The following is a 26,182-nucleotide window of genomic DNA, read 5'->3' as shown; positions in this document are numbered from 1 at the left end:
CATTTACCTATCACCTTTAGCTGCTTTCAAGCTATAATGGCAGGTGCTCCAACAGGGCAGCATCAGAAACCACAGGGACCCCAGAGCCAAAAATATTTACTGTCTGGCCTTTCAATAGAAAGTCTGTCTGAAATTTAAAAGAAAAAGTTCGACAGCCTCTGATCTATGCCTTCTATTTAGTTTTAAATGTTTTTTTCTTCATTTTTTTAAAATATGAAGTATAAACAAAATTAATTTTCCCTTAGTATTATGTACATTGAAGTGATACCAAAAAATTCCTCATAAATTTAAATGAGAAATTCTTCAAAACCTAAGATAAAAATAGGAAATTTTGAAAAATTCCCTTGTGTACATTAACCAATTGTTATCTTTTTAAGAAAAAACACCACAAATATACACTATATATTACATAATGAACTTACTGTTTAGTGATGAAAATTCTACATCTGGGTAACATACTTGTGGCTAGTCAGATGTTCGGCAGATATTATGGGTATCTAGCAAATAAAAAATTATTTAATGAATGACTCATGCAAGCAAGCCAACAACCAAGAGATGAAACACTTTAATACTAATATTTTTTTTTTTAAGAAAAGTGAAATTCAGCTGTAAGGTGACAGTCCTTATCTGGTCAACATAACAGTACGTTAATATAAACTTAATGCTAAAATAGCAGTTCATAATTTTTAATCATTGTGTTAAATACTAGTCTACGAATGTTATCAGTTTTTAGGAAGTAAGAGAAGTAAAACTATCAAAAATTCATGCAGAGCAGTATTGAAAGAAGCCCTTTTTGTTGGCCTACACACACACACCCCTGTGGTTCAGTTCTTTAGTAGTCCAGAAATCAAAATAGAAAATGTCTTGCCTATTTTTTGTGCAACCAACTTCTAACATTTTCATTCAACTTATGGTGCTAACTTTTTTCTCAAGTTAAAAATATCAGAGAGGAATTCTTATTTAAAAAAAACAGGTAAGAACATAAGTTTATTTCAGAACATATGTCTGGATCCTGATTGCACATTTTATTGTATTTTAAATGGGCAAGAGAATTAAAGAACATGACAGAAAATACAACTAGGAACCAAATATAGAGATGACTAATTTTAAAAGTCCCCAAAGCCAAGAATTTCCAATTTGTAGCCTGATTCTCCTCTAACCCAGAATCTCAGCTGCTAACCTGGAAAAGGTAGCAGGGTAGATCCAAAAGATCAGAGAGAGGGCTGAGAGCATGGGTCTAACACTAGTGATCCATTTCCTGGCTGTATAACCTTGAGCAAAGAGCTTGAATATCCCGCGCTTAAATTTCTTCATCTATAAAATGGCACTAATCCCATTGCAGTAAAGTTGATGGGAGAATAGTGAAGTCACATACATGAAGGCATTTTTTTGTTGTTTCAATTTAGTTGTCCTAGGTTAACTTGACATATTACAATCCACCATCAGGAGTGTAAATTAAAATGTCCCTATTTCATGTCCATTTCTCAGCTGACATCTTTATACAATTTACGGCATTGGCAAATGGCACGAAAATGTGCTCCAAGCATAATGAAGCTTCTCATACCATTTTTCCTGCTGCTGCAGGACAGGATGTTGCACCCAACAGTGTAGAAGCATCAAGGATGGGGCTGTCGAAACATACCAAGGACCTTCAACACCAATCGATGCAGATGAAGGGCCAGCTATAAACTTCTGCATGCATGCAGGCTGCATTTTGTGGCATCAGCTATCTCCAGCAATGCTAATGTACTGTAGGCATATACATATGTATGTATATGTAGATATAATATATTGTGTGTATATATATATCCATTCCCTTTTCTTTCTTTTGGTTGTAAAACAGTATGAAAACCCAAGATTATGCATGAAATGGTCACAGCACAATGCAAAAAGTAAAGTGTCCCCTACAACCCAGGTGGCCAAGGACATGTTGAAATTTGCTTTGCTATAGTGTTGCTTACACCAGCAATTCTACAGTCATAAGAGGTACTCACAAGAGAGTTCAACATCATTGATCTGCACATAAATAGACTGCATTGAATCATTAAAAAATTCTGCCATAGATTACTTACTAACATGCCACATATGTACAATCTAGCATTCTTGTTAATGAGTCTGAGGTGTTAGCATATATCCAGGGCTATTTTGACAAGTTTTGGAAAAACTGATGATTCTTTGCCAAGAAATGTTTAAAGCTTGACTGCAGTTCTAAATTGCATCCATTTTGGTATGCTATTTTCAAAAGTTTTTAATGGCTATATCAACAGTTTATAGTTCTTTAACAGCACATGTTGTATTGCAAAAACAGAGATGGCGACTACACGTAGCAATAACTATCAATTCAGATGGATTGTAATTGGACAACTAGATACACATCTGATATTGATTCTTTCTTGAGTCACTGGCTATATTTAACCTTAGTGTGGGTTAGCCGAAATTTGATTTGGCTCTAAATTTTTTCATAGGCTATTGACTCTATTGAACTTTACCTTCTTAACATATCCATATATTCAAGCCAAAATCTATTTTACATAAATTTGATTTTGATACAACCAGCATTTTCTAGAACATAATTTAAGAGAGCACCAGAAAGTTCTGGTTGAATCAGTCAATTTTTAATTTTTAAATATTTTAATAATCATTTTTAAAATAGTCACTCTTGTACATCATGAAATTTCAATTTCTAAAACAGATGCCTAACACTTAAAGGTAAGTATCTTGGGTAATTGCTGACCCATAAAGTTGCATATAATAGAGAAGGACTCCATTCACCATATTTGATGTCTTTATGTCTTTTTTTTATTCCCATCATAATTCTCCAACATTTATGCTATATAATTATAGATGTAAGAGCACTTAGGGTTTTTTTTTTTTCAGTTAAAGCTTGAATATGCTATACACAAAATTTATTTTGAATATGCAATCTGTTTATCAAATAAAACTATAATGAATTTATAATGAACTATTTACAAGAGTGGTCACTTGTGGCATATTTGGCTTTTTATTAAGAATTTAGGCAATAATGGAGAAATTGGATATGCCAAAAATTTATAATAAAAGTCTTAAATTTACTTCTGTCTTTAGCTCAAACACCTGCATGTTTGATTGAGACCAAATAAGAATTGCTTGTGTAAATATGATTTTAGTAGCTTTAGAAATGGAGCTGCGACAACTTTGGAGCACTTATAAATGGCATAAAAGCATTCGGCTGCTCTTCATAGAGAGAATGTGTAGGCCAACAAGAGGTATCTTTGAAACCCCATGCTAGTAAAGCACCCTCTACAGCCCTCACATACACACGATTCCCACTGACCTCAATGGGAAATCCACGTGCGCAAGCGCTGTTGGACTGAGCCCTATTAGAGTTGGTTTTTAAGAAACAAAGCTGTAAATTAGCAAACCTGGTTGGCTGTGGCTGTTGCAGCGAAGGGAACACTTGTGGCAGATGTTGTTGCTGCGGACACAGTGGCTGGCGTAGCACCGTGCACCATGGGAACTTTCGGAGGGAAAATCATATAAGCAAACATACAGAAGAGTGTAGCAATATGGAAACCATGGCAACATGGAGGAGATAATTGGGCATGGTATTTATCACAGCAATAAGCCATGTGACGGGACATCATCACCAGCGAGTGACATGCAATCACAGCGCAAAGCAGGACAACATTCCAAGGAGAGAAGGGGAGGAAGATGAAAGAGAAAAAAGGGGAAAAAAAGCTTGTTACCATCAAATCAAGAAAATTGACACAAACAGGCTTAATTTGCTAAGTCAAAAACAAGAATTTTACATAGTGTTCATAGTCAGACATTCAAAATCTAAGTCAAAATACAGGAATTTACTTCACACATACAATTATCTGTTTGAATGACAGCATTTTTTTTCTTATTTACTATTACAAAATATACAGTATATTACTTTTAATAAGATAGATTTTTTTACACACCAGAACTCAGAGTCCAATCAAAATCCACCAAAGGTGACTAAAGGAAAATTGTGTATAAAGAAAACATTTATGTGAGTCCATGTCAATTAAATAGAAAATAGCATTTAATTGACAGGTGTTAGTAAAAGGGAAATGGACTTGCCCAATAGATACAAGTTAAACTTAGCAGTGGATTTTGAGGGGCTGTGAGGTGCACCATAGGTTTAAGATAATCAAGAAACAAAGCACCTACCAACACTTGTAGCGGGTGTCATGCACAATATTGAGCCTGCCCATCATGCATTGCAACAGGAAGGTGGATTTGAAAAGGGAAAAGAATTAAAACATCCCATCACACGTGTAATTAGGAAATTCATTTGAACAAAGAAGAAAAATTGTTATTATGGGAACAGTGGCATGTATCCGTCAGCACAATCAAATCATACAATAGCATAGTGATCAATTAGAACCAGTCTCAAGTGAAGAATAAAAGCCAGTTTAACTGTGTGCTGGTACACTTTGTTTCTCCTAATTGCTTCATATAAATAAAAGTTTTGGGAAAAAAATTTAAACCTGCTTAATTCTATTAAAAATAATAGTGCAATTTGTTTTGTTTTAATCTGGTAACTAGACGTATGGCAGCTTTGCTATTTCTGACTTTAACGTATGACTGTATTATTAACGTTTTCTTTCTATTGAGTACATGTTAAAAAATTAGAGAAATTTTTTATTATTCAAATGATAAATAATAAAGTGTACAAAACTGGTAACAATGCAACAAAACCAAAACATTCATTTTCATTCCCTAGGTTTTATTTCCCTGTTCATTGTAGCAGCAACCACATAGACATGGAAGGGGTTGTGATCATCTATACAGGAATTTTATTTGGTGGGACACCAAGCAGCAAGTCATGGATAAAGTGAAAAGTGAAACTTCTGCATTGTAGTTTGGAATTTAAATGTAGGGAAAACATTTTGAGGGGCTACACTTTCTTCTAAGCTTCAAATTCATTTATATAGGTATCTTGGAAAATAGACTGCTGTTCATTGTTGGTTTGGGCCCTTGGGATTTCTTATAATACCAAATATTCTAACAAATTTCACATATAAAAAATTGTTAATTAGATTTCAATAAAAATCCTGCATGGGAGATAATAAAGTTACAACATCACATACAGAGTATAGCAATAGATGTTCACTATCGTTCAAGTAAGGGAAGTAAAAATAAATATTATATATAGTCCCTATGCTCCTTGACATATAAACACTGAAAAATCCAAACTATTTTACCAAGTACAGGACACTATCCCAAATACAGAAGTACTGTTCTTTCTGAGTTTATTTTAGACTTCTAGGTTTCAAAATATCAGATGATTTTATATTTCTATCTCAATCTTGGCACATCCTATTTAAATACTAGCAGCATCTGGGATGAACATTTGTTAGAAAAATATCTGCCAATTGAGTCTTGTCAGAGATGGCCCTACAAAACAAAGTTGCCATTGAGAAACACAGATTACTTAACTGGCATCCTTGAAACAGCTGCAATTAGTGTGTTGTCACAATTAGATCATAGACATAATGATCACTGATTAAACTTGGTAATGGATTTAGGCCTGCATCCTCTTGGGTGGGGTGATATTATATTGATGGGTATTATTTAAGACGCTGGAGGATTTCTGCCATTTGCTACTACTACTGAGTCAAAGACTTGTGCAAGACAACAAAAACAAACCAGTACTAGCGAAGATGTTATTTGAGACAGTAGAGCAAGCAATATTTAATCCTGGGTATAGATCTTGTGAAATCCTTAGCCTTTAATGGTAGGATGGGAGGACTGGGAAGGAGAGGATGAAGCGATAAATGAAAGAAAATAATGTGGTATTTAAAGAATATTAACATCAGTTTAAATATTATACAGGTTGTATGTTTTAAATTTATTACTTATTGTTATGCTGCAATTTGCCTATTATATTTCATCTCATGCATAATTAAGCCTGCACATGCTGAAAATAAGTTAACTATTTTATCTCTTTAAAACTCTAACTTTTTTATGATTTGAATTTTAATTTGAGTTATCTTCCTCATTACCTTTATAACCAATGCACACAGTTTTGAGGGATTTGCAGCAAATAAACATAAGGCAGCAATGAAAATACTAGCCAGGGTGCAATAACTCACAAATATGAAGACATAATGCTGTAGGACCCACTTACCAAAAACAAAAATTGCTTTTGAAATGACCATAAAATCCATCAAATGGGTTGACTGACTAATAATGACATGCAAAGAGCCAATTTAATGTTTTGCCCTCAAATTTCAGCATAAGGCAAAATTTAAGTGAATGTATTTGTTGCTTTCAGATTTTCCCTATGAAGATATTTGCATAATAGAGTGATGTGTTTATGAGGAATGCATTACTTTAATTATATGGTTTGTTAAATTAAATTTGTAATTAATCTGTATGAAGACGCAGGGAAACAACCATGGAGATAATTTACAAATATGATAGTTAAAAGAACTTTAAAGACAAGGAATAGTGTAGAAAAAAAGTAATTAAAATAGGAATCTGGTTGAAGGTTCAATGTTAGATGTGATCATTTAAGTCTATTGAGATATATTAAGATAAAAATTATATAGCTGATTTAAGATCTTCTAAAAATAATTTATATAATTAGGACTAAAGCTTCACTATCAACTGAATTATTCTTAAAACTGATATCCAAAGAAGCAACATCTATTCCTGTTTCTATTCAATTTATTCAATTCTATTTTACAGCACTATTGAACTCATGCAATAATAATAAAAAAAAAATGTGCTTACTATGTTCCTGACTTTATCCTAATTGCCTATATAAAAAGGCGTTAAGAGAATGTGCTATCAAATTATGGTTAAAATTAATTTCAACATAATCCAATGAAACAATTACCATTATTATCCCAATTTTACAAAATACAAAGGTTTAGAAAGCTGTAACTTTCAGTACAGTTGGTTTATACTTTCAAGCCTGATTTTTAATCACTGTTTTGAGTAAAATATCTGCATTAATTTTATTAATTCTAATAAAGGTAACACAATGGAAACCTTTGTTTTCTTTTCTTTCTGTAAAACCAAAAACATTCTCCTGCTTCTCTCTTCTGCACCACCACCACAGAAATCTTCCTGCCCATTTCTTTCTTATTTCTGGTAGAGTTACAACTCAAGTCAAAGTTGAAAGCGCTTAGAACAAGCTTATTTTCAGAACTTTTAAAGTCATAAGGCTACATTGATTGAGGGCAGTGTTGTAGGCAGAGAGAAGAGAGAGAGTGCTTCTGAAATGGCAGGAGGCGAAAAGATGAGGAAGAGAAGACAGAAATGCAGGCAGTTTGCAAGGCCCATAAGTAGTTGGGCATGAAATCTGTTCTTTCAAGGATCCCTGAAGGGGGCAGGCATTTAAGAAAATGCATTGCATGTGAGTCTTCGGGCTTGGCCATGATATCTGGTTGCAAAGCAGGCACAGAAATAGTGCAGAATCTGCCTTCGAGAGGCTTTGTAAGTTGGGCCAATAAGCATATCAGCGTTAAAAATGGAGAAAGGGTACCTTCTCTGAAGCCACAGGACCTCTTTTTGAGGTTTAGGAGATGTGAGTATGGGGACTTAGAATTCCAGTAATGCCTGATATTTCTATACAACATAGAATTGATGTAATTTAAATTCAAGAAAATAAACTGATACAAATGAAAGTGATATTTTTTATACATCCTAATTCCAGGGGTAAAATACACACCCACAACATGAGATCCTAGAATACTCTTAAACTATATAAATACTCAATTTAGTAATTGAAGGGCAATGGTTTAAAAAAAAAAAGTAGTGTATATACATACATATATCTAAAATTAGAAAAACCTTCAATGTGAACATAAACTAATAGATGTATGTTTACAGGGGATGGGGGTGTGAAACACCAGCCATGGAGTTAGTGATCAGTAAGGACTAGTAATATTCTCCCAAATCCTTTTTTCCATCTTCATGGAAAGAACTCAAACACACTGAGAGAGTGACCCAAGTCTACTTCACCTGAGTTAAAGGTCTATCTAAACCTTGAAAGATATGTAACTTAGTGCAAATCACTGGGTCCTGGTAGGCCCCAAATTACTCATTGGTAAAATAGGAATAATAATGGCAACTTGCTGGCATTGTTGTGAAAGAAAAATGAGATAATGTATGTAAAGTACTGATTACAGCAAAACAGAGAAAAACACTCAATAAAGGTAGCTCTTTTGCACAAAAAAGGTTGAAACTATGTGGCCTGAGGCAATAGGGAATAATAGGGCTAGGAATTGGAGAGAATATATAATTTCTAAAGGATTTACTTTGTTTTTATGCAAAAACTCTTTCACACATATTTTGGGATTCCAGATTTAGTCCTTGAGTAATAAGTGTGCAATCCCTAGCATAAATACTTTATTCTTTTATCTAAAAATAAAGTCTCAGTCCCTCATGGCAGTATGAACCTAAAACACTAACTACTATCAATATAGGGCTTGACCACTGACATACACAACCAGTAATTAATTTATTTTAATCAATCTCTGAATTCATCTTAATATAAATTTTTAGAAAGAATAAGAGGTAGAAAGAAAAATAGGGTTAGAGTCTCTGGTTAGTTGAATTCTAAATTATATGAGTTTAATATGTATTTTTTGAAGTAAACAAAAAGTAAATGCCATAACTTTCCAGGTTAGTTTAGTTTTTAAATTTTAAATCCTCATGTTTATGTGATTAAGTTGAAATCAACTGAACAATAAATATAGAACTCAATAATAAATGCGAACTTTACTGGACACAGAGGACCACTTTAATATTGGCTTAGGAGTAGTAATTATTTAAACAATGTACTGACTGGTACCTAAAAGAGCACTATATTTTAGAGCTCTAGAACACAGAGTCAGTTTTTTATTCTCCACCTTGAAAACAAAAAGGCTGAAAAATAAAAATAAAAACTGAAAGTGTCATTTCATGTCATTCAAATTAACTCTATGGCATGATGAAGGCAAGGGGTCTTACAGCAGGAAAGTGTCATAAAAAAGCTTGACAGACAAAAAACAGTGTTGAAGAAAGGAAAAAGAAGAAGAGAACTATATTTCAATTCCAAATTACACAAACAAAAATAAATATATAAAACATCACTGCTCTTTACTCCATTTTTCATTAAAGCTCCAAGTCTTAGTTTTTAAGGAAAACCACATGAAGTACCTCAGATAAGTTGCCACTGTTGACCGCCTTACCTTCCACCTTATCTATGACTAATGACAACTGGGGAGCTCTACCAGTAGAACTCTATGTGGATGATCATATTCATCGTGGACAAACTCAAATCTCTTACCTGGTGGGAGAAATGCTGTATGCTGTTGCAACTGCATGTTGGCTAGAGCCTGTTGGTATTGGAAAATACCAGTGTTAAAGACTGCGGTGGCACCGTTGGTTTTTTCAAGAGCAGGCCTCTTTGGTAATGGGGGAAGAACAGCTTGAGGAATTCCCTGTTTAGTGAATGAGTATAAAAAACAAATACCAGTAAAAAGAGAAAAAGAAAAAAGAAAAATCAGTTGAAGGCAAAAATTGTTAGGAAGCATGAGCAAAGCAAGCAGCAGAGCACTTAACTACCCAAGGGGGGAAAATTCAATTTAAAAAAAAAAAAAAGAAAGAAAAGAAAAAAATGCAAGATAAAGCTTTAAAGGAAGCATTATTTTCATCCAAAAAACAAAAAAACAAAAAACCCACTAGTACGAGAGCATATGTTATCATGTGTGTTAAAGTGTTTTAAGTCCCATAATGCTTCAGGCTTTCTGTGAGAAGCCGTTGATTTGGGAAAAGAAGAAAAGCTGCACTGCGCGCTCCATGGATTGACAAGTATAAGCAATGTTAATAGTTAATTGTACAGTGACTGAAATAGGTCAAATAAAACCTAATCCCACTCTGCTCCTCCCCCCAGAGCTACCTAGACATGCAAATGTCCCAGAACATGCAAGTTTTTTTTTTTTCTTAAACACTTAACTATAAATATTCAAAAGTAACTACTACTTCTATCACTAAAGCCATGCTAACCAAACAGGTACATAAATATACAGTCAAAAATACATTTTTAATGTTATTAAAGTATTTCATTAGAACATTCTACAATGTAGTTAAACTGAATGTGGGCTGCTGGGCTTTTGGAATCTTTCATTGTATGATATCCGTCCAGGTACTAATTGTACACTCTTTCCACTAATTTTGTCAGGAAACCACACTCAGTTTTTTCATTGTACTTTACAACTTTATAACAGAAAAAGGAATATCTATTTTAAAATTGATTAAAAAAAAAAAACTTGTATCTACAATAAAGCTACATGCCAAGCTAAAAGGTGAAAGGTCATAGTACCAGGTCAAAGGTTGCCTCGAGGGGTCGCTTCAGTGATTTGACAGCCGACTGAGTCTTAATTAGCAGGCAGCGAGCACATGATGGCAATGGGCCAGTGGGGTTCAAGCGCATTAACATAAACAGCAAGCAGAGGTGCATCATGGGGGCAGCAGTGCATTTTGGGTAGGTGAGAAAAAACAAATAAAAAAACAAATCATCGGAATGCCATATACAACGAATAACAAGACTAAGCATGCACAATAAAGGCACTACTGAGTTGTTATTGGGAGGATAACTCCTCTTTGTAGTTAATTACAAACAAGATACTCTAACAAAAAAAAAAAAAAAGAGTGAAAGGAAGAGAGGAGGAGAGAGTCTGCCTTCTGTATTTTTGCTCAAGTATCCATAAACAAACACAGAAAAGACCTCTCTCGTGATCATCTTACTGTGCTATGAAATACCACACAGTGATTTTTATGAATATTTTAATGATTAAGTCATATATTCATGTAAAAAAGCACAACATTAAAACAGCTAAGCAAAGAACAAAGAATGGACTCATTAAAATTAGCTATTAGATGACATTAAAATTTACCTTAAGAACATAGTTTAGTGTCTGTACTAAATAATCCAATTTCTAACTCCTTGAGTATTGCTCTTTCTCCTTCTTGTGATGGCATAGTCAAGCTGCTCTAGTTTGATAATTATGTTTATGCCACAATATTATTTAAGACAATCTAGGTAGCATAATGTTAAAAATCTTGTAGCTAATTCTAAAAACAAGTTTTGAAGCAATTCTCCTAAATAGTTCCAGATTTTGTTATTATTAAATGCAAGATATACATAGAGAAGAGTCTTGATGTGCAAAAGAACACACCAAAGGAAAACAATGGCTGATCAGATGGCACACAGAAATAAGAGGACCAGAAATGGCAATATCATTAAATTGAAAGGGAGACGGGGGTGTTCTTTAACAAAGAGAAAGTTCAGAAATTCCATATCCAGAATGAGACAAACTGAGTTAGGCCAAGGGTGGGAGCGATCGGAACCATTTGAGGAGTTACCCTCACTTCTGTGAACAGTAACTTCATTATGTATTGTCTGGGATACCTGAACAAACATATCTTCAGCAAAAATTAAAAAAAAAAGGTCAATAAATGAATAGCTTGTAGTCAGATATAGTTGTTCACTTTTCTTTTTTGATTGCTAGCAAGAGAGGCTGCTGTCTCTACTCACCATGGCAGCTGCGGTGGCTGCAGCCTGGGCTGCTGCAGCCTGGTTGACCTGGTATTGGGCAGCCTTGATCTTGGCTTGCAGATGTGCAGGAGGATGGAAGTATTTGCACTTTTCCCGAGAGCATCTCCCTTTGATGTAATCCATGCACACGGTGACTGTGTTGTCATTGGTGTCAATCATTGTACTGTCAGCAGGGTGAGCAAACCGACAATCATTTTCTCCTCTGTTGCAATTGCCACGCTGATACTCTCGACACACCTACGAGGTCATTAAGTGCATGGGAATCAGTCAACATAATCAAGAAGAATCTTTCTGAAGATTTTAACTGAGAGTTCAAGACTGTTGACAGAAGGCTACAGATGAAAGGGGGAAAAGAAATCACTTGTAAAAATAACTTGAAAATTCCTAGCTTGGTATACAATTAAATCCCATTATCGGTAAATAAAATATCCATGAAAAAGAAAATGCATTTGTGATTCCAGTGATAGTAAAACATCTGATTGAAAATTATGTTGATATATTTATTAATTACCAAGGGAAAAGGAGCAATTATACAATGGAGAAACTTAGCAGACACCACTTTAACCACGTGACCAAAGATCGTATCACTGGTAAAGAGAAATCATGTACTTGCTGATCTGATGCCCTGAGAAAGGGGCATAGTCCCACTTTACTTATTATTGCTGAGGATACATTGCCTGAATCTAATCATGAGGAAACATCAGCCAAACTGAAATGGAAGGTGTTTTACTAAACAACCTATCAATACTCTTTCAAAGTGACAAGGTCATCCAATGCAAAGAAGGACTAAAACCCTGGATGACCCTGGAGTCAGAGAAAGGATATTGGTAGGACAACTGATGAAATTTGATTAAGGTCTGCAGCTTGGGTAATAGCACTGTATCAATGCTAATTTTCTGGTTTTGTAAGTGATACTCTGGTTATATAAGATGTTAATATTTAGGTGAGCTGGGTGAAGGATACACAGGGACTCTTAACTCTGTTTTTGCAATTTTCGTGCTAATCTGAAACTATTTCCAAGCAAAAAGTATAAAAAATAAAATGTGATAGGCTTTTTAGTAATATATATTTCAAGGCTAATTTTTCAATCATTACAGATTCACTTGGTAGATATATACAATAGATGGAAAATATTAGTTTCTGTTATCACTTATTTATATTTATTAATTTTGCCGTGAGGACCCTTGGAAAAAGGTGAAAATGGATTATTTCTTTTAATTATTTTAAGTTGCTCATATCAGGTTTCCAGCACTGTCTTCATTTGGGATAGTTTGACCTTTTTGCCACAAGAGGGCCATCTAAAACACAGAATGTCCTTTTAATACCTTCATACTCCGACTTCACGCTTCAAGGCAACAGTTTTTATTTTTCACAACATAGCAAATACTGACCCCAGCCCTTTATTTTGAATTCACCAAGAAAGATAAATGAGAACCTTGTTAAGATTTAAATAGCAAAGGTTTTCTTGGACTTGTGTACATAAGATCACATTTAATTCTAGTTGTTTCTCCCCATTATATTCATATCCCATAATTAAGGAAAGTACTTCCTTTTAAAAAAAAGGACTCTATAATTTGTATCACGATACTTCTTTTTAAAAAGAACATTATTCATGACATCTTGCACTATTTGGAAACGTCAAGCTTGCTAAAGTGTTGCGTTCCTCATACACAATGATAGGGACACTATTCATCATCTCTTTCAATTTATTTCTTTTAAAAGAATTACTGTATAACTACTATGCGCCACTCTGAGAGATTAAGAACACAAAGGTGACTGAGAAGTTAACAGAAGATCATACATTTTTTAATCACTGCACATATCTTCTTGAATAGAAAAACATAAGGATAACCAGGAATTTATAATTTGAAAAGCAAAAATGATTAGGCTGCTACTTAGAATTGTTTTGCTCCAGTCCAGCTAAACATGGAAATAACTGTGGAGTTTGCTAACCCACAAATCCCCAGTCTCTAATCAAAACTCACCAAATCATCAATATAGGAAGAGACACACACTTAAATAAATCATGAGGAATAAAATCTTTTCCCATTACGTTTATAATTTATGCTAATTGTATAATTTAAGCTAAATTTGTACTATAGCCCAAATAAAAGGGTTAATTTTCTGTTTAAGCAAACCTCTGCAGTAATTCCTGCATTTTGAAATGTGCTCATAAGAAATTGGTAGCAAGTAGCTATCACTATTTTTCAATTTATCTTATTTTTTGCCACATTGACAAGAAAGATGCCACACTGATAAGAAAGAAGATTGGACGGCAGTTTATTTGTGGTTTATTAATTTATTTTTCTACTAACTATTAAAATCAAAGATGTGCTATTTTTCAGAAAACAATAATGCCAGTGGTCGTGGCAGGAATTTGAGTGTCATTCTCCCAAAATATAATCTGAGTGCTGGGCTGCTTTGACTTTCTTTCTCCATCTCAATGTTCTTTTTATTTTCAGTGATGTGACCTTAAATTCATGTCGCATAAAAATGGTCCTTCTATGACACCACCTCATCTCTCTCCATCAGCTTTATGTAGGTGTTGTGTGGTTACAGGTCAATGTTTATTACAATTTCATCCCTTTTACTTTCTTACAGAATGCATTTAGGGAGAATTCTAAAAATATTTAAGCAGAATTGATGACTATCCACCATTAGCTTAGAATTTATCTTTTTTCTGGGGTTCAAAGAATTTAATCAACTGCTTTTGCACGATATGCATTTCTGACTGCTTTATCTTTTTCTTTCCCCACATTGTTTTCTCCTGACATGAGCAATAGGATAGAAAAAATATACACTGAATTAGCTGTTCTTTCCCATTATTCTTGCCTTTGAAAAAACAAAGACAAAACAGAAAATCTATTAAGACTTATACTGGTTAGAGTTATAGGCCAGAGGCTGGAGAAGTTTGCCAAGTATTAAATGTACAAGTGAGTTTGTTGGGTTCATAGTTGAACAGATCAAACTTCTCAAAGCTTTTAAAACACATTTCTTCCCTCTAATAATCACACCAAAAAATCAGATTTATCACTTAACTTCTGAATATGAATTTGACTTTCTTTCTCTGGTAAACTGAAAAAAAAAATAACAGAGTATACTGATTCTCAAAAAGAAATATCTTTGATGGGGAATTATATGAGCTAATTATAATTTCCAGCCAAATTTTCAACAAAACTGTGTAATTCTTATGAGAAGAAATTGTATAATTTACAGAGACTTTGGGACTCAGATGGTAAAATTAATTTGAAAATTATAACAGTATAGTTCCTTGTTCTAGTTACATCCAGCCTGCATGAACACATCTTTCAAATCATTGTAATTATAGTATAGCTACTAAGACCAGTTTTTGTTCAACATGGTAGCATAAGATTCCCAACTAGGATGCAGAGTGATTATTGTTGAAGGTTGCATCAAATTCTAGCAAATAGAAGTGTATAATATAGGCAATTTCAGATGTTCTAGATGTTCAGACAACATCTAGATTTCCAATATTTTCATTTACAAATAATATTGCAAAGAATATACTCATGACTATACATTTTGATAATTTTTAAGAATAAGTGTGAAGAACGAGTGTAAGTGGGTCAATAAATGTCTATTTTTAGCTCAGTAAATGATTTAAAAATCATTAAGTAAGTTAAAATAAGTGCATATTTTTATGTAAACACATAATGTACTTCAAGAAGAATATTTGTTGAGTCATTTATCCTAATAGTATTAAGGAAAGTTTTATTTTGCAAATCAGGTAAGTTTTATAAAACTGTATATAAAATGGAAAACAGTTGCTTTATAGTAAAAATCATGAATTAACTGAAAATAGATACTGCATTCCATTTCCAGAGGAAACATCCATGGATGTAAAGCAAAGAATAATGGAGCAGAATGGGGATATTTATTCTGTGTTTAGGGACCTGAGGTATCAAAGAGGGGGTGAGGAGATTTCACATGGCAGACAAGAAGGGCTTACCTCATCTTTGCTCTGAGATATTACAGATCTTTTAAAAGGAAAATTTTAACTACACAGATGTGTACAAAGAAAACTGAAGATATCTTGGATTTTTTTTTTGAGAAATAAAAATATCATAATAGAAATAGTCAAATATTCTCTATAAAAATACAAAATTAAATAATCTTATCAATAAGCCTTTCTAATGTTCTCAAAATATTCTGCTTTTCTAATTTTTTTTAATTGAATGCCTTTTATATGCCATAGATCAGGGCAAATCCATTAAGGTCCAATTAAAACCCAAACCTAGGCATGTCTTCACTTATTTACCTTTAAATCCTTGTTTTGTGTGTGTTATACAGGTATCATTTTTTACCATAGGAAAATAATAGTTACCAGACTCTGATGCGTCATTGAGCAGTGGACCCATCCATTACCCAGTGGCCAGAATTAGAAAGTCACGCCAAGATTTCCTCCATAGAATAAAACTTTCAGCACAAGAATATTTTATTTGTTAATAAATTATTACGGAAAATATCAGAGGCCATGTGGTTTGCTTACCTTCCCTGGAACACATCATTTTTTCTGATATAGGTTACGGATATAAAAATAGCGCTATTAATCAACTGACAATCTTACATCTTCATCAGGGTCTGGAATAGGTGGTCATTGGTTTGTCTTTTGTTTTTAATGCTTTTATATGGTATAAACAACCTTAATAATCATCACTGTTTACCAAAAACATGTCATTATTTTGTTTATCATGTTCCAGCATATTAACAAAATGTGAAATGCGAAGTGAAATTGAGAAGGCAAATTTTAAATTCAGAGTCACACTCAACTGCACATGAGGTAAATGATAAGAAGCTGAATCTTAAATAACAGGTGCAAGTATCCTCTGGAATAAGTGTTTTATAGACCATTTGCATTTAAAATTGCCTTGCAGATCTGTGAAAGAGTCCTGAGCCCATGAAGATCTATGGAATCAGTCTGTGGGGATGACATCCTGCATTTTTAAACATCATCCCTAGTGATCTAATCACATTTAAACTTGAAAACCATTACTTGTGAACTAGGGGCATGAATAAAATGCCATATTTTGTAATTGGAATGCTCAAAATGCAAACATGTTTCCAAGGAGAATATTAACAAATGTTCTAACTATGTCATGTTTTATTTCCTCTGTTGGATAACCTAAGCTCTGCATAAGGGCATGTATCTTTCTGACATCAATTAATTGATTAACTGGTTGATTGCTTGAGTGACTCATTTATTCATTCACTGAATAAGTTATTGGGCATAATTTTATGAGCATGGTGCTATTCTGATAGGGGTTTTTTCTAGCTATTGATAAGTCAATTATAAGGTTTTCTTCACTGGATCTTGTTGAATAAATGAGAGAATAAATGCACTCATGGATCCTTTTTGCACCATAGAAAATTACTGTGTGTCTTCAAAATAAGCAAAACAATGATATCCTTAGTCACCAACTCTTCATAATCAAACAGGAATATGACTAAAGCCTCAGTTCTTTCCAGTGTTATAGATTTTAACAATTTCTTTGAATAATCATTGAAAATAAACTGTACTTGGAAATTACAGCCCAAGGTCAAAAGATGAAATTTTAAAAGCCACATTATGGTAACCAAAATTTAATATTATTTGTGTCTCTTTGGAGAAACCACGACAATTGAATTTTACATTATATAACATCTTCTAAAAGAGAGCCAACAAAAAATGGATAATATGAATACTGAATAAATAATTGTTTTATACACACACACACACACATAAAAAATGTCTTTTAAATCAACTTTAAATAGCTTGCAGCTGGCACTATAAGCAAGAAAATGACCTTAATGTCCTTAACATATCCCAAATGAAGATGATCTTAGAGATTATCTAGTACAATTCTCTTATTTTATATGTGTGGAATAGGAAGCTCAGAGAATATGAGAAACTTGAAACCAAGTTTACTCATCTAATTAGCACTATCATTAGCGCTAACCCTTGATTCCCATTTTCAAACTTTAATATTTTTTGGTAGTATCATCTTGGATGTTACAAATATGTCAGATCCCTTCAGTAATTAAATAAGAACTAGAAGGCTGATAATCTACAGACTTTAATATTATTGTCTAAACAGTTGTGGCAAAAAAAGAAAGAAGTAGCAAGAAGAATTGGTGAGTATTTTGACTGATTTGAAATTTCTCATCTCAAAAGGGAGTGAGGATTTAAAAATGTACTTCAGTTCATGAGGAAAAAAAGCAGATTGAAACCCCTATTAACTCAACATGTGACCAATTAGTAAATAAGTGTGTGTTCATTTACTGCCATGTCTTTTACACTCCGATATGCAGTGCAAGATGTAGCACACAAGAGGAAATACCTGAAGATAAGAGTGTCTAAAATCACATGTGCAGAGCAGAAAGACTTGCCCCTTAGCCTCCCATTGCAATACTCTAACGAGCTGCAGCAGTGACATTGAATCAGATCTTGTTAACATGAATTAAGATAGGAAGCTGCCCTCCCATCAGGCACCTAGATAAGTAGAATTCAAGTTAAGAGGAAATGAAAGTTCATGCAGCAGTATCCATTTGTTGTAACTTGTGCAGATGAAGACAGACAAAATACATGAAAGCAAAACAAAGCCAAGTGACCAAAGGCATCACTCTAATTAAACACCATATGAAATATAACCAGGGACTGACAACTGAAATTGTGGGAGGATTAGTTTAGAAGCATTCTGTCCACACCACTCAGCCTTCTGAAGAAATTAAAATAGAGATTTCTCAGGGCCTCCCTGGTGGCGCAAGGGGTTAAGACGCAACCTATGAAGCTGTCTGCAGCCATTGCAGCACGAGATCAATCCCTGGCCAGGGAGCTACCCACATGGCGCAGCAGACCTCTCCTGTCTCACCTGCTGCTCCCCTCAGCAGTGTATTTCAGTCAATCCACCTGTTCCGTTCCCCACTCTGTCTCTGGTGAATCCTCTCACCCCCCACATCTCTGGCCTGTACCCCAGTGCTTGTATGCATAAATAAATAAATCTTAAAAAAATTATAAAGAAATAGAGATTTCTCAGCTTTTTGAGTATCTGTGATTAATTCATTAAAGTTCATCTCATATCATCTATTTGGTTCCCACTAATCAATCAATTAAGCATTACAAACCCAACTTTTGCTACAGAAAGGTCAGTAGTGAAAAAGTGATTCCAATAATTTTTAAATATGTACAATTTCTTAAATTTCCTTCTAAATTATCTTCAAATAGCATTAGTTAATTAATGAGCAAGCACAACTGTACAATGACAAACTACCTACAAGTCAAGGTGTATCTCACTAGCATAAAGCACAGTCCTTGGCTGAGAGAGGGCTTGGTCTCAACATCCTTCCTGAATTTTCTTTATGGCACTTTCTTAATTACTAGCTTTTCCCAAAATGTTCAATGAAATAAGAAATACTACATAAGAAATATTTTAAACAAAGAAACTTAAAAAGTATACAGGAATCAAAATCTGCTGGCTCCTCTTTGTAATACCATTTCATGGAAAATGGAGGTTAATACAGTGTTTAAAAATGGAATTCTGAGTTCATATGTTATCTGAATATCCTACTGTGTGACCTTGAATAAGCTACTTTATATATCTGCCCTTAAATTTATTTCCTGTGAAATGGAGTTAACGAGAACTGAAGATTGTTTTGAGAATTAAATATGTGTTGCAGGTGAAAGGTTGGTATGTTTCGTAGACAGTAAATATACAGTAAATATTAACTATTGGTATTACTATCAAAAAGGTAATGGTGATTGTTAACTATGATGAAATCTGAGATCCCTTGTCATGCATCAAAACAATAAAGAAGATATTGGTGCTTAATAAACAAATTCCTGCTAACCCGATAAATTATTAGTGTCATTTATCTTCACATAGCAGCTTATTTTGCCTTCTTTCCAGTAATTAACACAGGCAAGACTTCTCAGCACAAACTATTGCCTCATTCTCATCAGGGAAAAGAGAAAGACGTTATTTTATTCTTTAGCTGGAAACCATGCCAGGTTTTAGAGCTTCACTGTACAGTAAATGTTACCATTTTTCACTCCATTTATAAGTTACCAAATCCATTAATTTACAATCATGCTGAAACTCTGAACAACCACTTCAATGTAAGATTTATATTTTTAATTTCTTTTTCATGGAACACCAGCAAAACACATACATCTGATCATACTTTAAGACTTATAGCATTGTGAAATCTGCAATTAAAAAACTTTTATAAGAGAACATTTCACAAACAAAGCTGCCTTGATATTGTAACCAAAATATTGTTGAGGCTCTAGAGGAAACTTGCAATAATAAATTTTAAAATGTTTTATAGATAATATACTAAATAATCTTTGTTACCTCTTTATGAGAACATTTATTAGGGGGTTGGTAGAATTTGTTGTTCTTGATAGCAGCAACGACATGAACAGTTAGGATGCATGTGTCAGACAGTCCTCCAACTCTTTGAGGTAAGTGTTATTAAACTCTCATTTTTTAAATGAGGAGTCTGAGGCACAAAGAAGTAGTCTGACCCCAGAGTCAAAGTTCTTATCCACTGTATTATATATGGATGTTGTGGCTCTATAAACATTGTATTTGTCAAATATAGCATAGCTATATCTTAGTAAAATGCTCTAAACACTAAAGCAAACTCTGCTTTTTTTTTTATGTGACTATAACAATTTATTTTTTTTTAATTTTTTGTGCAAAAATGAAAAGTGATGTAAGAATTATATAAAATAAAATATTAAAAAAATAAATTAGCAAACTCTGCTTTTAATTGCTATCACCAGTGTGGCCATGGAAGAAATAAATAGCACATTTCAAAGTTAAAACGGAGTACTAGAAACACCAACCATTCATTCCTACCTCAAGTCTGTCTGTCCGCATTAGTTTCTGTGCAGCAGCTGCAGCAGCTGCAGGTACAGGGACCCCAGGATTTCCTGTCACCAACATTGGTGCCGTCGGCAAGATCTCTGCTGGAACCAGGCTTGGGGAAACAGGCCCCAGGTACGGATTAAAGGCTGCTGATGCATTGGTGGCTAAGCTTGGTGCAACTGAAAACATTGGCTGAAAAGTAAAATAAAAAGCAAAATTTAATATACAGATCTCATTTCAAAGTTGATATCCTACATTATATATCTGCCCTCCATCAACCCATCCCTCCATAATCCAGTCTTCCTTACCTCATTTAAATCTGTGTGTTACTTACACTCATTAAGGATAAGAAATGCTTCTTAAATAAGCATTCATTAGGTAAATATTTTTCTAAAATATAACAGGTAAAATATTCAATTTTTTCACTAGGATTTTAAAGTTTGTGGTCTATAATACTTGTAATATTTCTCTGAACAACAAATTATTCAGTATAGAAGCTCATCTTGATGTTTGTACTATTTTAATCCTAGAAACTTGTCTAAGAAGTACATTTAATAATTGCTATGTCAGAGGTATTTGAAAGATCTGTTTACAACTGTTAATAGGTTGCAAGTGTCCTATTATCTAGAGTAAATAAAGCAGAACTCCCAGTGGGTAACATAATTTCACAGTCAATGTAAACTGTGTAAATCTCATGGGGTATGCTGAAGGTGATGATGACAACATACTTTTCAAGCACATAAGATAAAGTGTTTGGCATATTCACTTGTAGGTTTTTCTGGGGGAAATTATAAATTTTCTACCAGCCTATGACAGCAGATGATGTAACAATGAATTGACTTGACCTGTGAGAAACTATTTTGAAAGGTGAAGTCTGAAATAGAACATCACTAAAGAAATGCTAGATGATTGCTCAAGGAAACACATATGGCAGCTCTGAGTGAAATGCTATGAGATAGAATTCTGCCAGAAATGCTTTCATGGATACATGAGAATGGTTTCTAATTGTTGGTAAGAAAATGTGCATATCAGGCATCATATCCTTGAATAGAATTAAATAATTTATCTGAAATCTACTTTAAAATTTGCTTTTCCAGTTTTTAAAGCATAACCTAACACAACAATGTTGCACTTAGCAACAGTATTACTTTCAACTTCCTAATTCAATGCCATTTCAATTTTTAAAGCTTAATGCTTTGTATAATAATAGTATTTGTCTCCAAAACACAAAAACTCAAGTATGAAATGGATCCTTTAAGGTAATTTTTAGCAATTTACTTTCTTTACCTGGTGGTAAAGAATAGAATCATAATGAAAAGGATATTAGAATGCAGATAATTCTTCCCTCTGATAGCAATAAGAAGTTATATGATCCCAGAGTTTATACAGTATTCAAGAGCGCTGAAGTAAAGTTTTATGCAAATAAGATGTATATAAAAAAAGTACATCTTAGAGCTCAAAAGAAATATGTTTAAAAAATAAAATACATCTTTTATGCAATCTGGGTCTGACTCATCAGTTATAAGAGTAAAATGAAATTCAAGTATTCTCTTTTTCTTAGGGTATTGGTTCTCAACTATGGCTGATTTTGTACTTGGCAGTATGTAGAGACTCTTGCTTGTTACAGCTGGGGGTGTTACGGCATCTCAGGGGTAAAGTCCAGAGATGCTGCCAAGTGTCTCTACAATACGCAACAGCCCCTTCACAGCTAAGGCTCATCCAGCCCAAAATATCAACAGTGTCCAGATTGAGAGTATAGTCCTGGGGGATCATGCTCCTCCTAACCTCACAAATTCATTTAGTACCAAATCTTTGCAATTAGCATGCACATTCTTACTAAGAAGATTGTAAACATAATATATGGAATACATAATTTGATTCACTTGTGAGGAGAAACAATACACCAAAACACATAGACTCCACTAACATTTTCAAGTTAAAATAATTCTGCCTCTGGATATGTTGACATGCATACCACAGTTAGCTGCCCTGCTAGGCTGATGGTTCTTGCCTGTCGAAGTGGCCTATTACCATGATTCAGATCCCTAACCCCAGGCCTGCCCAAAGCAGACATCCATTGATAACAAGAAATTATCTGTGCATGCCACATATTAACAATCAATAACCTGCCAGGATTGTGGCAACCTCTGTCTACCAACAGTTAATTGAGTCACAGCTTATTTTATGCTGCTCCACTGCCTGCTGGCTGCCCAGGTAGCACCAGGACAAGGGTTGACCATACAGTGATACATGTTAAACTTGAACTTCTATTCAGGTCTATCAGCTTAAATTTACAGCCTTACATACTGTCAGTTTCAATAAGATATATGAAACTACAGCCAGACCAGCACTGTAATTATGTTATTAGATATTTAAGAATTATAAGAAATTTAGCATTGAAGACTTTAGGAAATGGAGAAATCAGTTCATATCATTTCTCTTGCTAAGAATTAACATGTTATTTTGAGACAGTGCATTTTAATGTACACTTCAGAAAGTTATGTTTATGTCACTGTATCAATCTATTGTAACTATTTTGAAGCAGACTTTAAATTTACAAATTTGCTTGGAGGGAGGAAAAATGTTCTCATTTTAACAAAATAAGGGCAGTGGCCAACAAAGCTTAGTTTTGTTAAATCAAATTGAATAAAATAAATTAATAATCTACAAATGCATGGAATTCAATAGTTGCATGTTATAGATAAGATGATATTTTTACTAGATAAAAATATTGATCTTACTAACTGGTAACAATTTTCCCTGTGGATTATTTCTGCAGAGCTGTCACCTATATTGAGTTTCTAGCAATTCATCAGAGCAAATTCAAATCTGTAGAATTTTAGGGCACTGTCCCCAAGTAAAATACACAGCATCTTTTAAAAGTCTGAAACATCAACTATTCAGCAAGCATTATCTCAAAATGTTCCCTTTCCAGATAAGTAGAGCTATTTGCTAAATAGGCAGACAATCAATAATAATAGCTCTATAGTTTGAAACTTGATCCTGAAAGCTGTCCCCCTCCCCCCCCAAAAATAAAGAGAACATTCTTTCATTTCTTTTGAGTTTTTGTAAATTTGTTACATTCCTTTTTCAAAGAGCACCTTGCTGGGCATAGGTCACGGCTGGTCCCATGAGAGAGCTTTAATCCGATTAGTGAGGCACTTGAACTACTGCACTGACAGTTCTCTCTTCCAAAAGCCAGCCTGGAGTGGCTCAGCAGAATCACAAGGACAGGTATTAATGCAATGCTTCTATCAAGAGGTATCCTATTTTCTCTGAAGCATCCACAGGATAATGTATAACTATGTAATTGGTGTATCTGATACTGATTACATCCTTGTAATAATGATTTACAGATATCTTTGTTCCCGGAAAGGATAAAGTAGGTTTGCTTATGATTGCCTTTTGCCAATGAACACTCTCAGCAGAGAAAAATAAATTGCAACCTTACTAATGCTGGTGCTTTTATGGGGTAATCACTTATTTGTTTTAAATGAGACATTCTCATTCCATTACGGTAATCAGGCTTTATTATAAATGAAAATGTTATTCAATTTCACATTATGACCCTAGTTAAATTTGTGTAAACATGATTATTACTATAACTACCTCTATTTATTGTGTTACTGTGTGCCATGCATTGTGCCAAGTGCTTTACCTGTGTTATTGTATTTAATCCTCATAAGAGTATACAGTATATGAACCCCTTGGGGCAAACAAAAGCAAAACCACCATTGCCTTTGTTTTAAAGGCAGGGATGGAAGGTAGGGAGGGGTAGGATATCTGCTCAGTTCACTGTTAGAACTCCAGAAAATAGAACAAAGCCTGGCACATAGTAAACAAACAATGAATTAAGAAAAAAGGCTCACAGGGATTAAACACCCATAGAGAATAATGACAGAAGGAAAGAGCTAAGCTTTGGACACAGGTAGGTCTGATTCCAGGTGGTTTTGAAACCAGTGATTCTAGCCTGACTGTGCATCAGAATCACCTGTAGAACTTTAAGCACCCAAAGTCCTAGCACTTCCCACACATCACAATCCCTGGGGAGATGTATCTAGGCAGCAATCATTTTTTAAAGCCCCTGGGTAATTCCAATTCCATACACTACCTAGTCTTCCTTTTAAAAGCAGGAACAGGTTCAGTTTTTTCCTCCACCTTAAAGGCTACTCTGGTGCAATGTTATATAAAATAATTTTCAAAATAAAACTTCAATAAAAAATAAAGGGGATGGGGCCTCCCTTGTGGCACAAGGGGTTAAGTCTCAGCATGCTGAAGCTATCCATAGCCACTGCAGCATGAGTTCAATCCCCAGGCAGGGAGCAGACCCACATGGCACAGCAGACCTCTCCTATCTTGCCCGCTGCTCCCCTCAGCAGAGTATTTCAGTACATCTGCCGGTTCTGCTCCCCATTCTGTCTCCGGTGAATTCTCTCACACATACACCACCACCCCCTACCTCTGGTCTTTAGTCCAGCTCTTGCATGCATAAATAAATAAAAATAAATCTTTAAAAAAATAAATAAAAATAAAGGTGATGGGTGGTGGGAATTTTATGGGGACTATACCTGAGAGAAGAACTCAAACACTGGACAAATATGTAAAATAAATATATATAAATATTTAAAAAAAGATTAAAACCAACTGATTTCCATAATAAAAATAATAAATGGAAACTAGCCCTCATAAGATTTAATAGTATACAGTGGATTAATTTTTAGTTTTGTATATAAACAGTTTTCAGGATAGAAATTTGTCTCTCATGACTAATAAAATAAATGTAATTATCTGTAATCTACTGAAGAAAAATTAAAATAAAATATGCTATCAAGGAAAGACGAAGAATCAGGACCCTCTCCTCTTGAAGTTTTCCTGGATCTACCTACATCTCCAATTATAGAATTTTTCTGATCATTTGTTCTCATAGAATTACTTATTACTTATCTCATAGAATTACTTAGAAAACAGCTTTGGAAACCACATTTTTACTGACTATCTGAGCTGGATTGCAGGTTCTTAGTGGACCTTGGTTTTGTTCATTTTGTATATATCATACAGCTGGCATTTAAACAGATCCTCTATATACACTTGCTTGATTGACAAAAATGAATGAACATGTGAACTGGTTTTCTCTGGGGAAAAAAAAAAAACCCAGCAGAATTCATTAAATATTTTCTAGAAATATAAACATTAAAAGAGAGATCTATATTATTTCCTTTCTTTACATCAAAATGTAATCATTAATTTCACTCATATGCTTGTTTGAAAAGTATAATTTCCTTTATGTCTGTTTTGTAATTTTTTTATTGAATTTCTGTATCTCAGTAATGCACTTTCACTAAATTGTAATGTGGTAATTTTCACAGGGGCTTTAGTTTATTTTAAAACACTATGTGAAACTCTGTCTACCAAAAAAAAAAAACTTGCGTAATTTTTAATAAAATGGAGGCAGTATAAAAACACAACAAGTATCTGTTGAAATTTATGGAACAAAAATTTAAAGTAAGTTTTTTTCTTTTTATTTGTAAAGGTCAAACCTAGCAGTAAAAAATTAAGCCTTTTCATTGTATATGTATATGCATTGTATATATATATATATATTTCATTGTATATGCATGAATATATGTATTTTTGTGTATTTGTGAAGGTCAAACCTTCAAGCAGTAAAAAAAAATAAGCTTTTTCATTGTAAATTAACAGCATAAGCACGATCCTTTGTAAGAGCTCTAAACAGTCTCAGCAAATAATC

At 33.9% G+C, this 26,182-nt stretch overlaps 1 protein-coding gene across 21 annotated transcripts in view; it reads right to left on the bottom strand.

The window, feature by feature from the left end:
• Positions 1–440: 440 nt before the first annotated feature.
• The window catches only part of MBNL1 (muscleblind like splicing regulator 1), a gene marked incomplete at both ends in the record, with an annotated part of 156,060 nt that continues 130,318 nt past the window's right edge, over positions 441–26,182 (bottom strand). For 3 of the 21 annotated variants that reach the window (XM_084231342.1, XM_084231328.1, XM_084231344.1), the window contains 7 exons: positions 441–497; positions 3,402–3,496; positions 4,177–4,212; positions 9,293–9,446; positions 10,328–10,381; positions 11,543–11,800; positions 20,425–20,625. In XM_084231342.1, coding sequence (XP_084087468.1) covers positions 441–497; positions 3,402–3,496; positions 4,177–4,212; positions 9,293–9,446; positions 10,328–10,381; positions 11,543–11,800; positions 20,425–20,625 — 855 coding nt within the window. Of the gene's footprint in view, positions 498–1,564; positions 1,629–3,401; positions 3,497–4,176; positions 4,213–9,292; positions 9,447–10,327; positions 10,382–11,542; positions 11,801–20,424; positions 20,626–26,182 lie in introns of all 21 variants that reach the window. The other 18 variants (XM_084231339.1, XM_084231346.1, XM_084231343.1 and 15 more) reach the window with 16 other exon arrangements.

The sequence above is a fragment of the Talpa europaea genome (assembly GCF_964194135.1).
Source record: "Talpa europaea genome assembly, chromosome: 4".
Classification (NCBI taxonomy): domain Eukaryota; kingdom Metazoa; phylum Chordata; class Mammalia; order Eulipotyphla; family Talpidae; genus Talpa; species Talpa europaea.
Note: the sequence above shows the minus strand (reverse complement) of the source record. Positions and strands in the feature narration are given on the sequence as shown.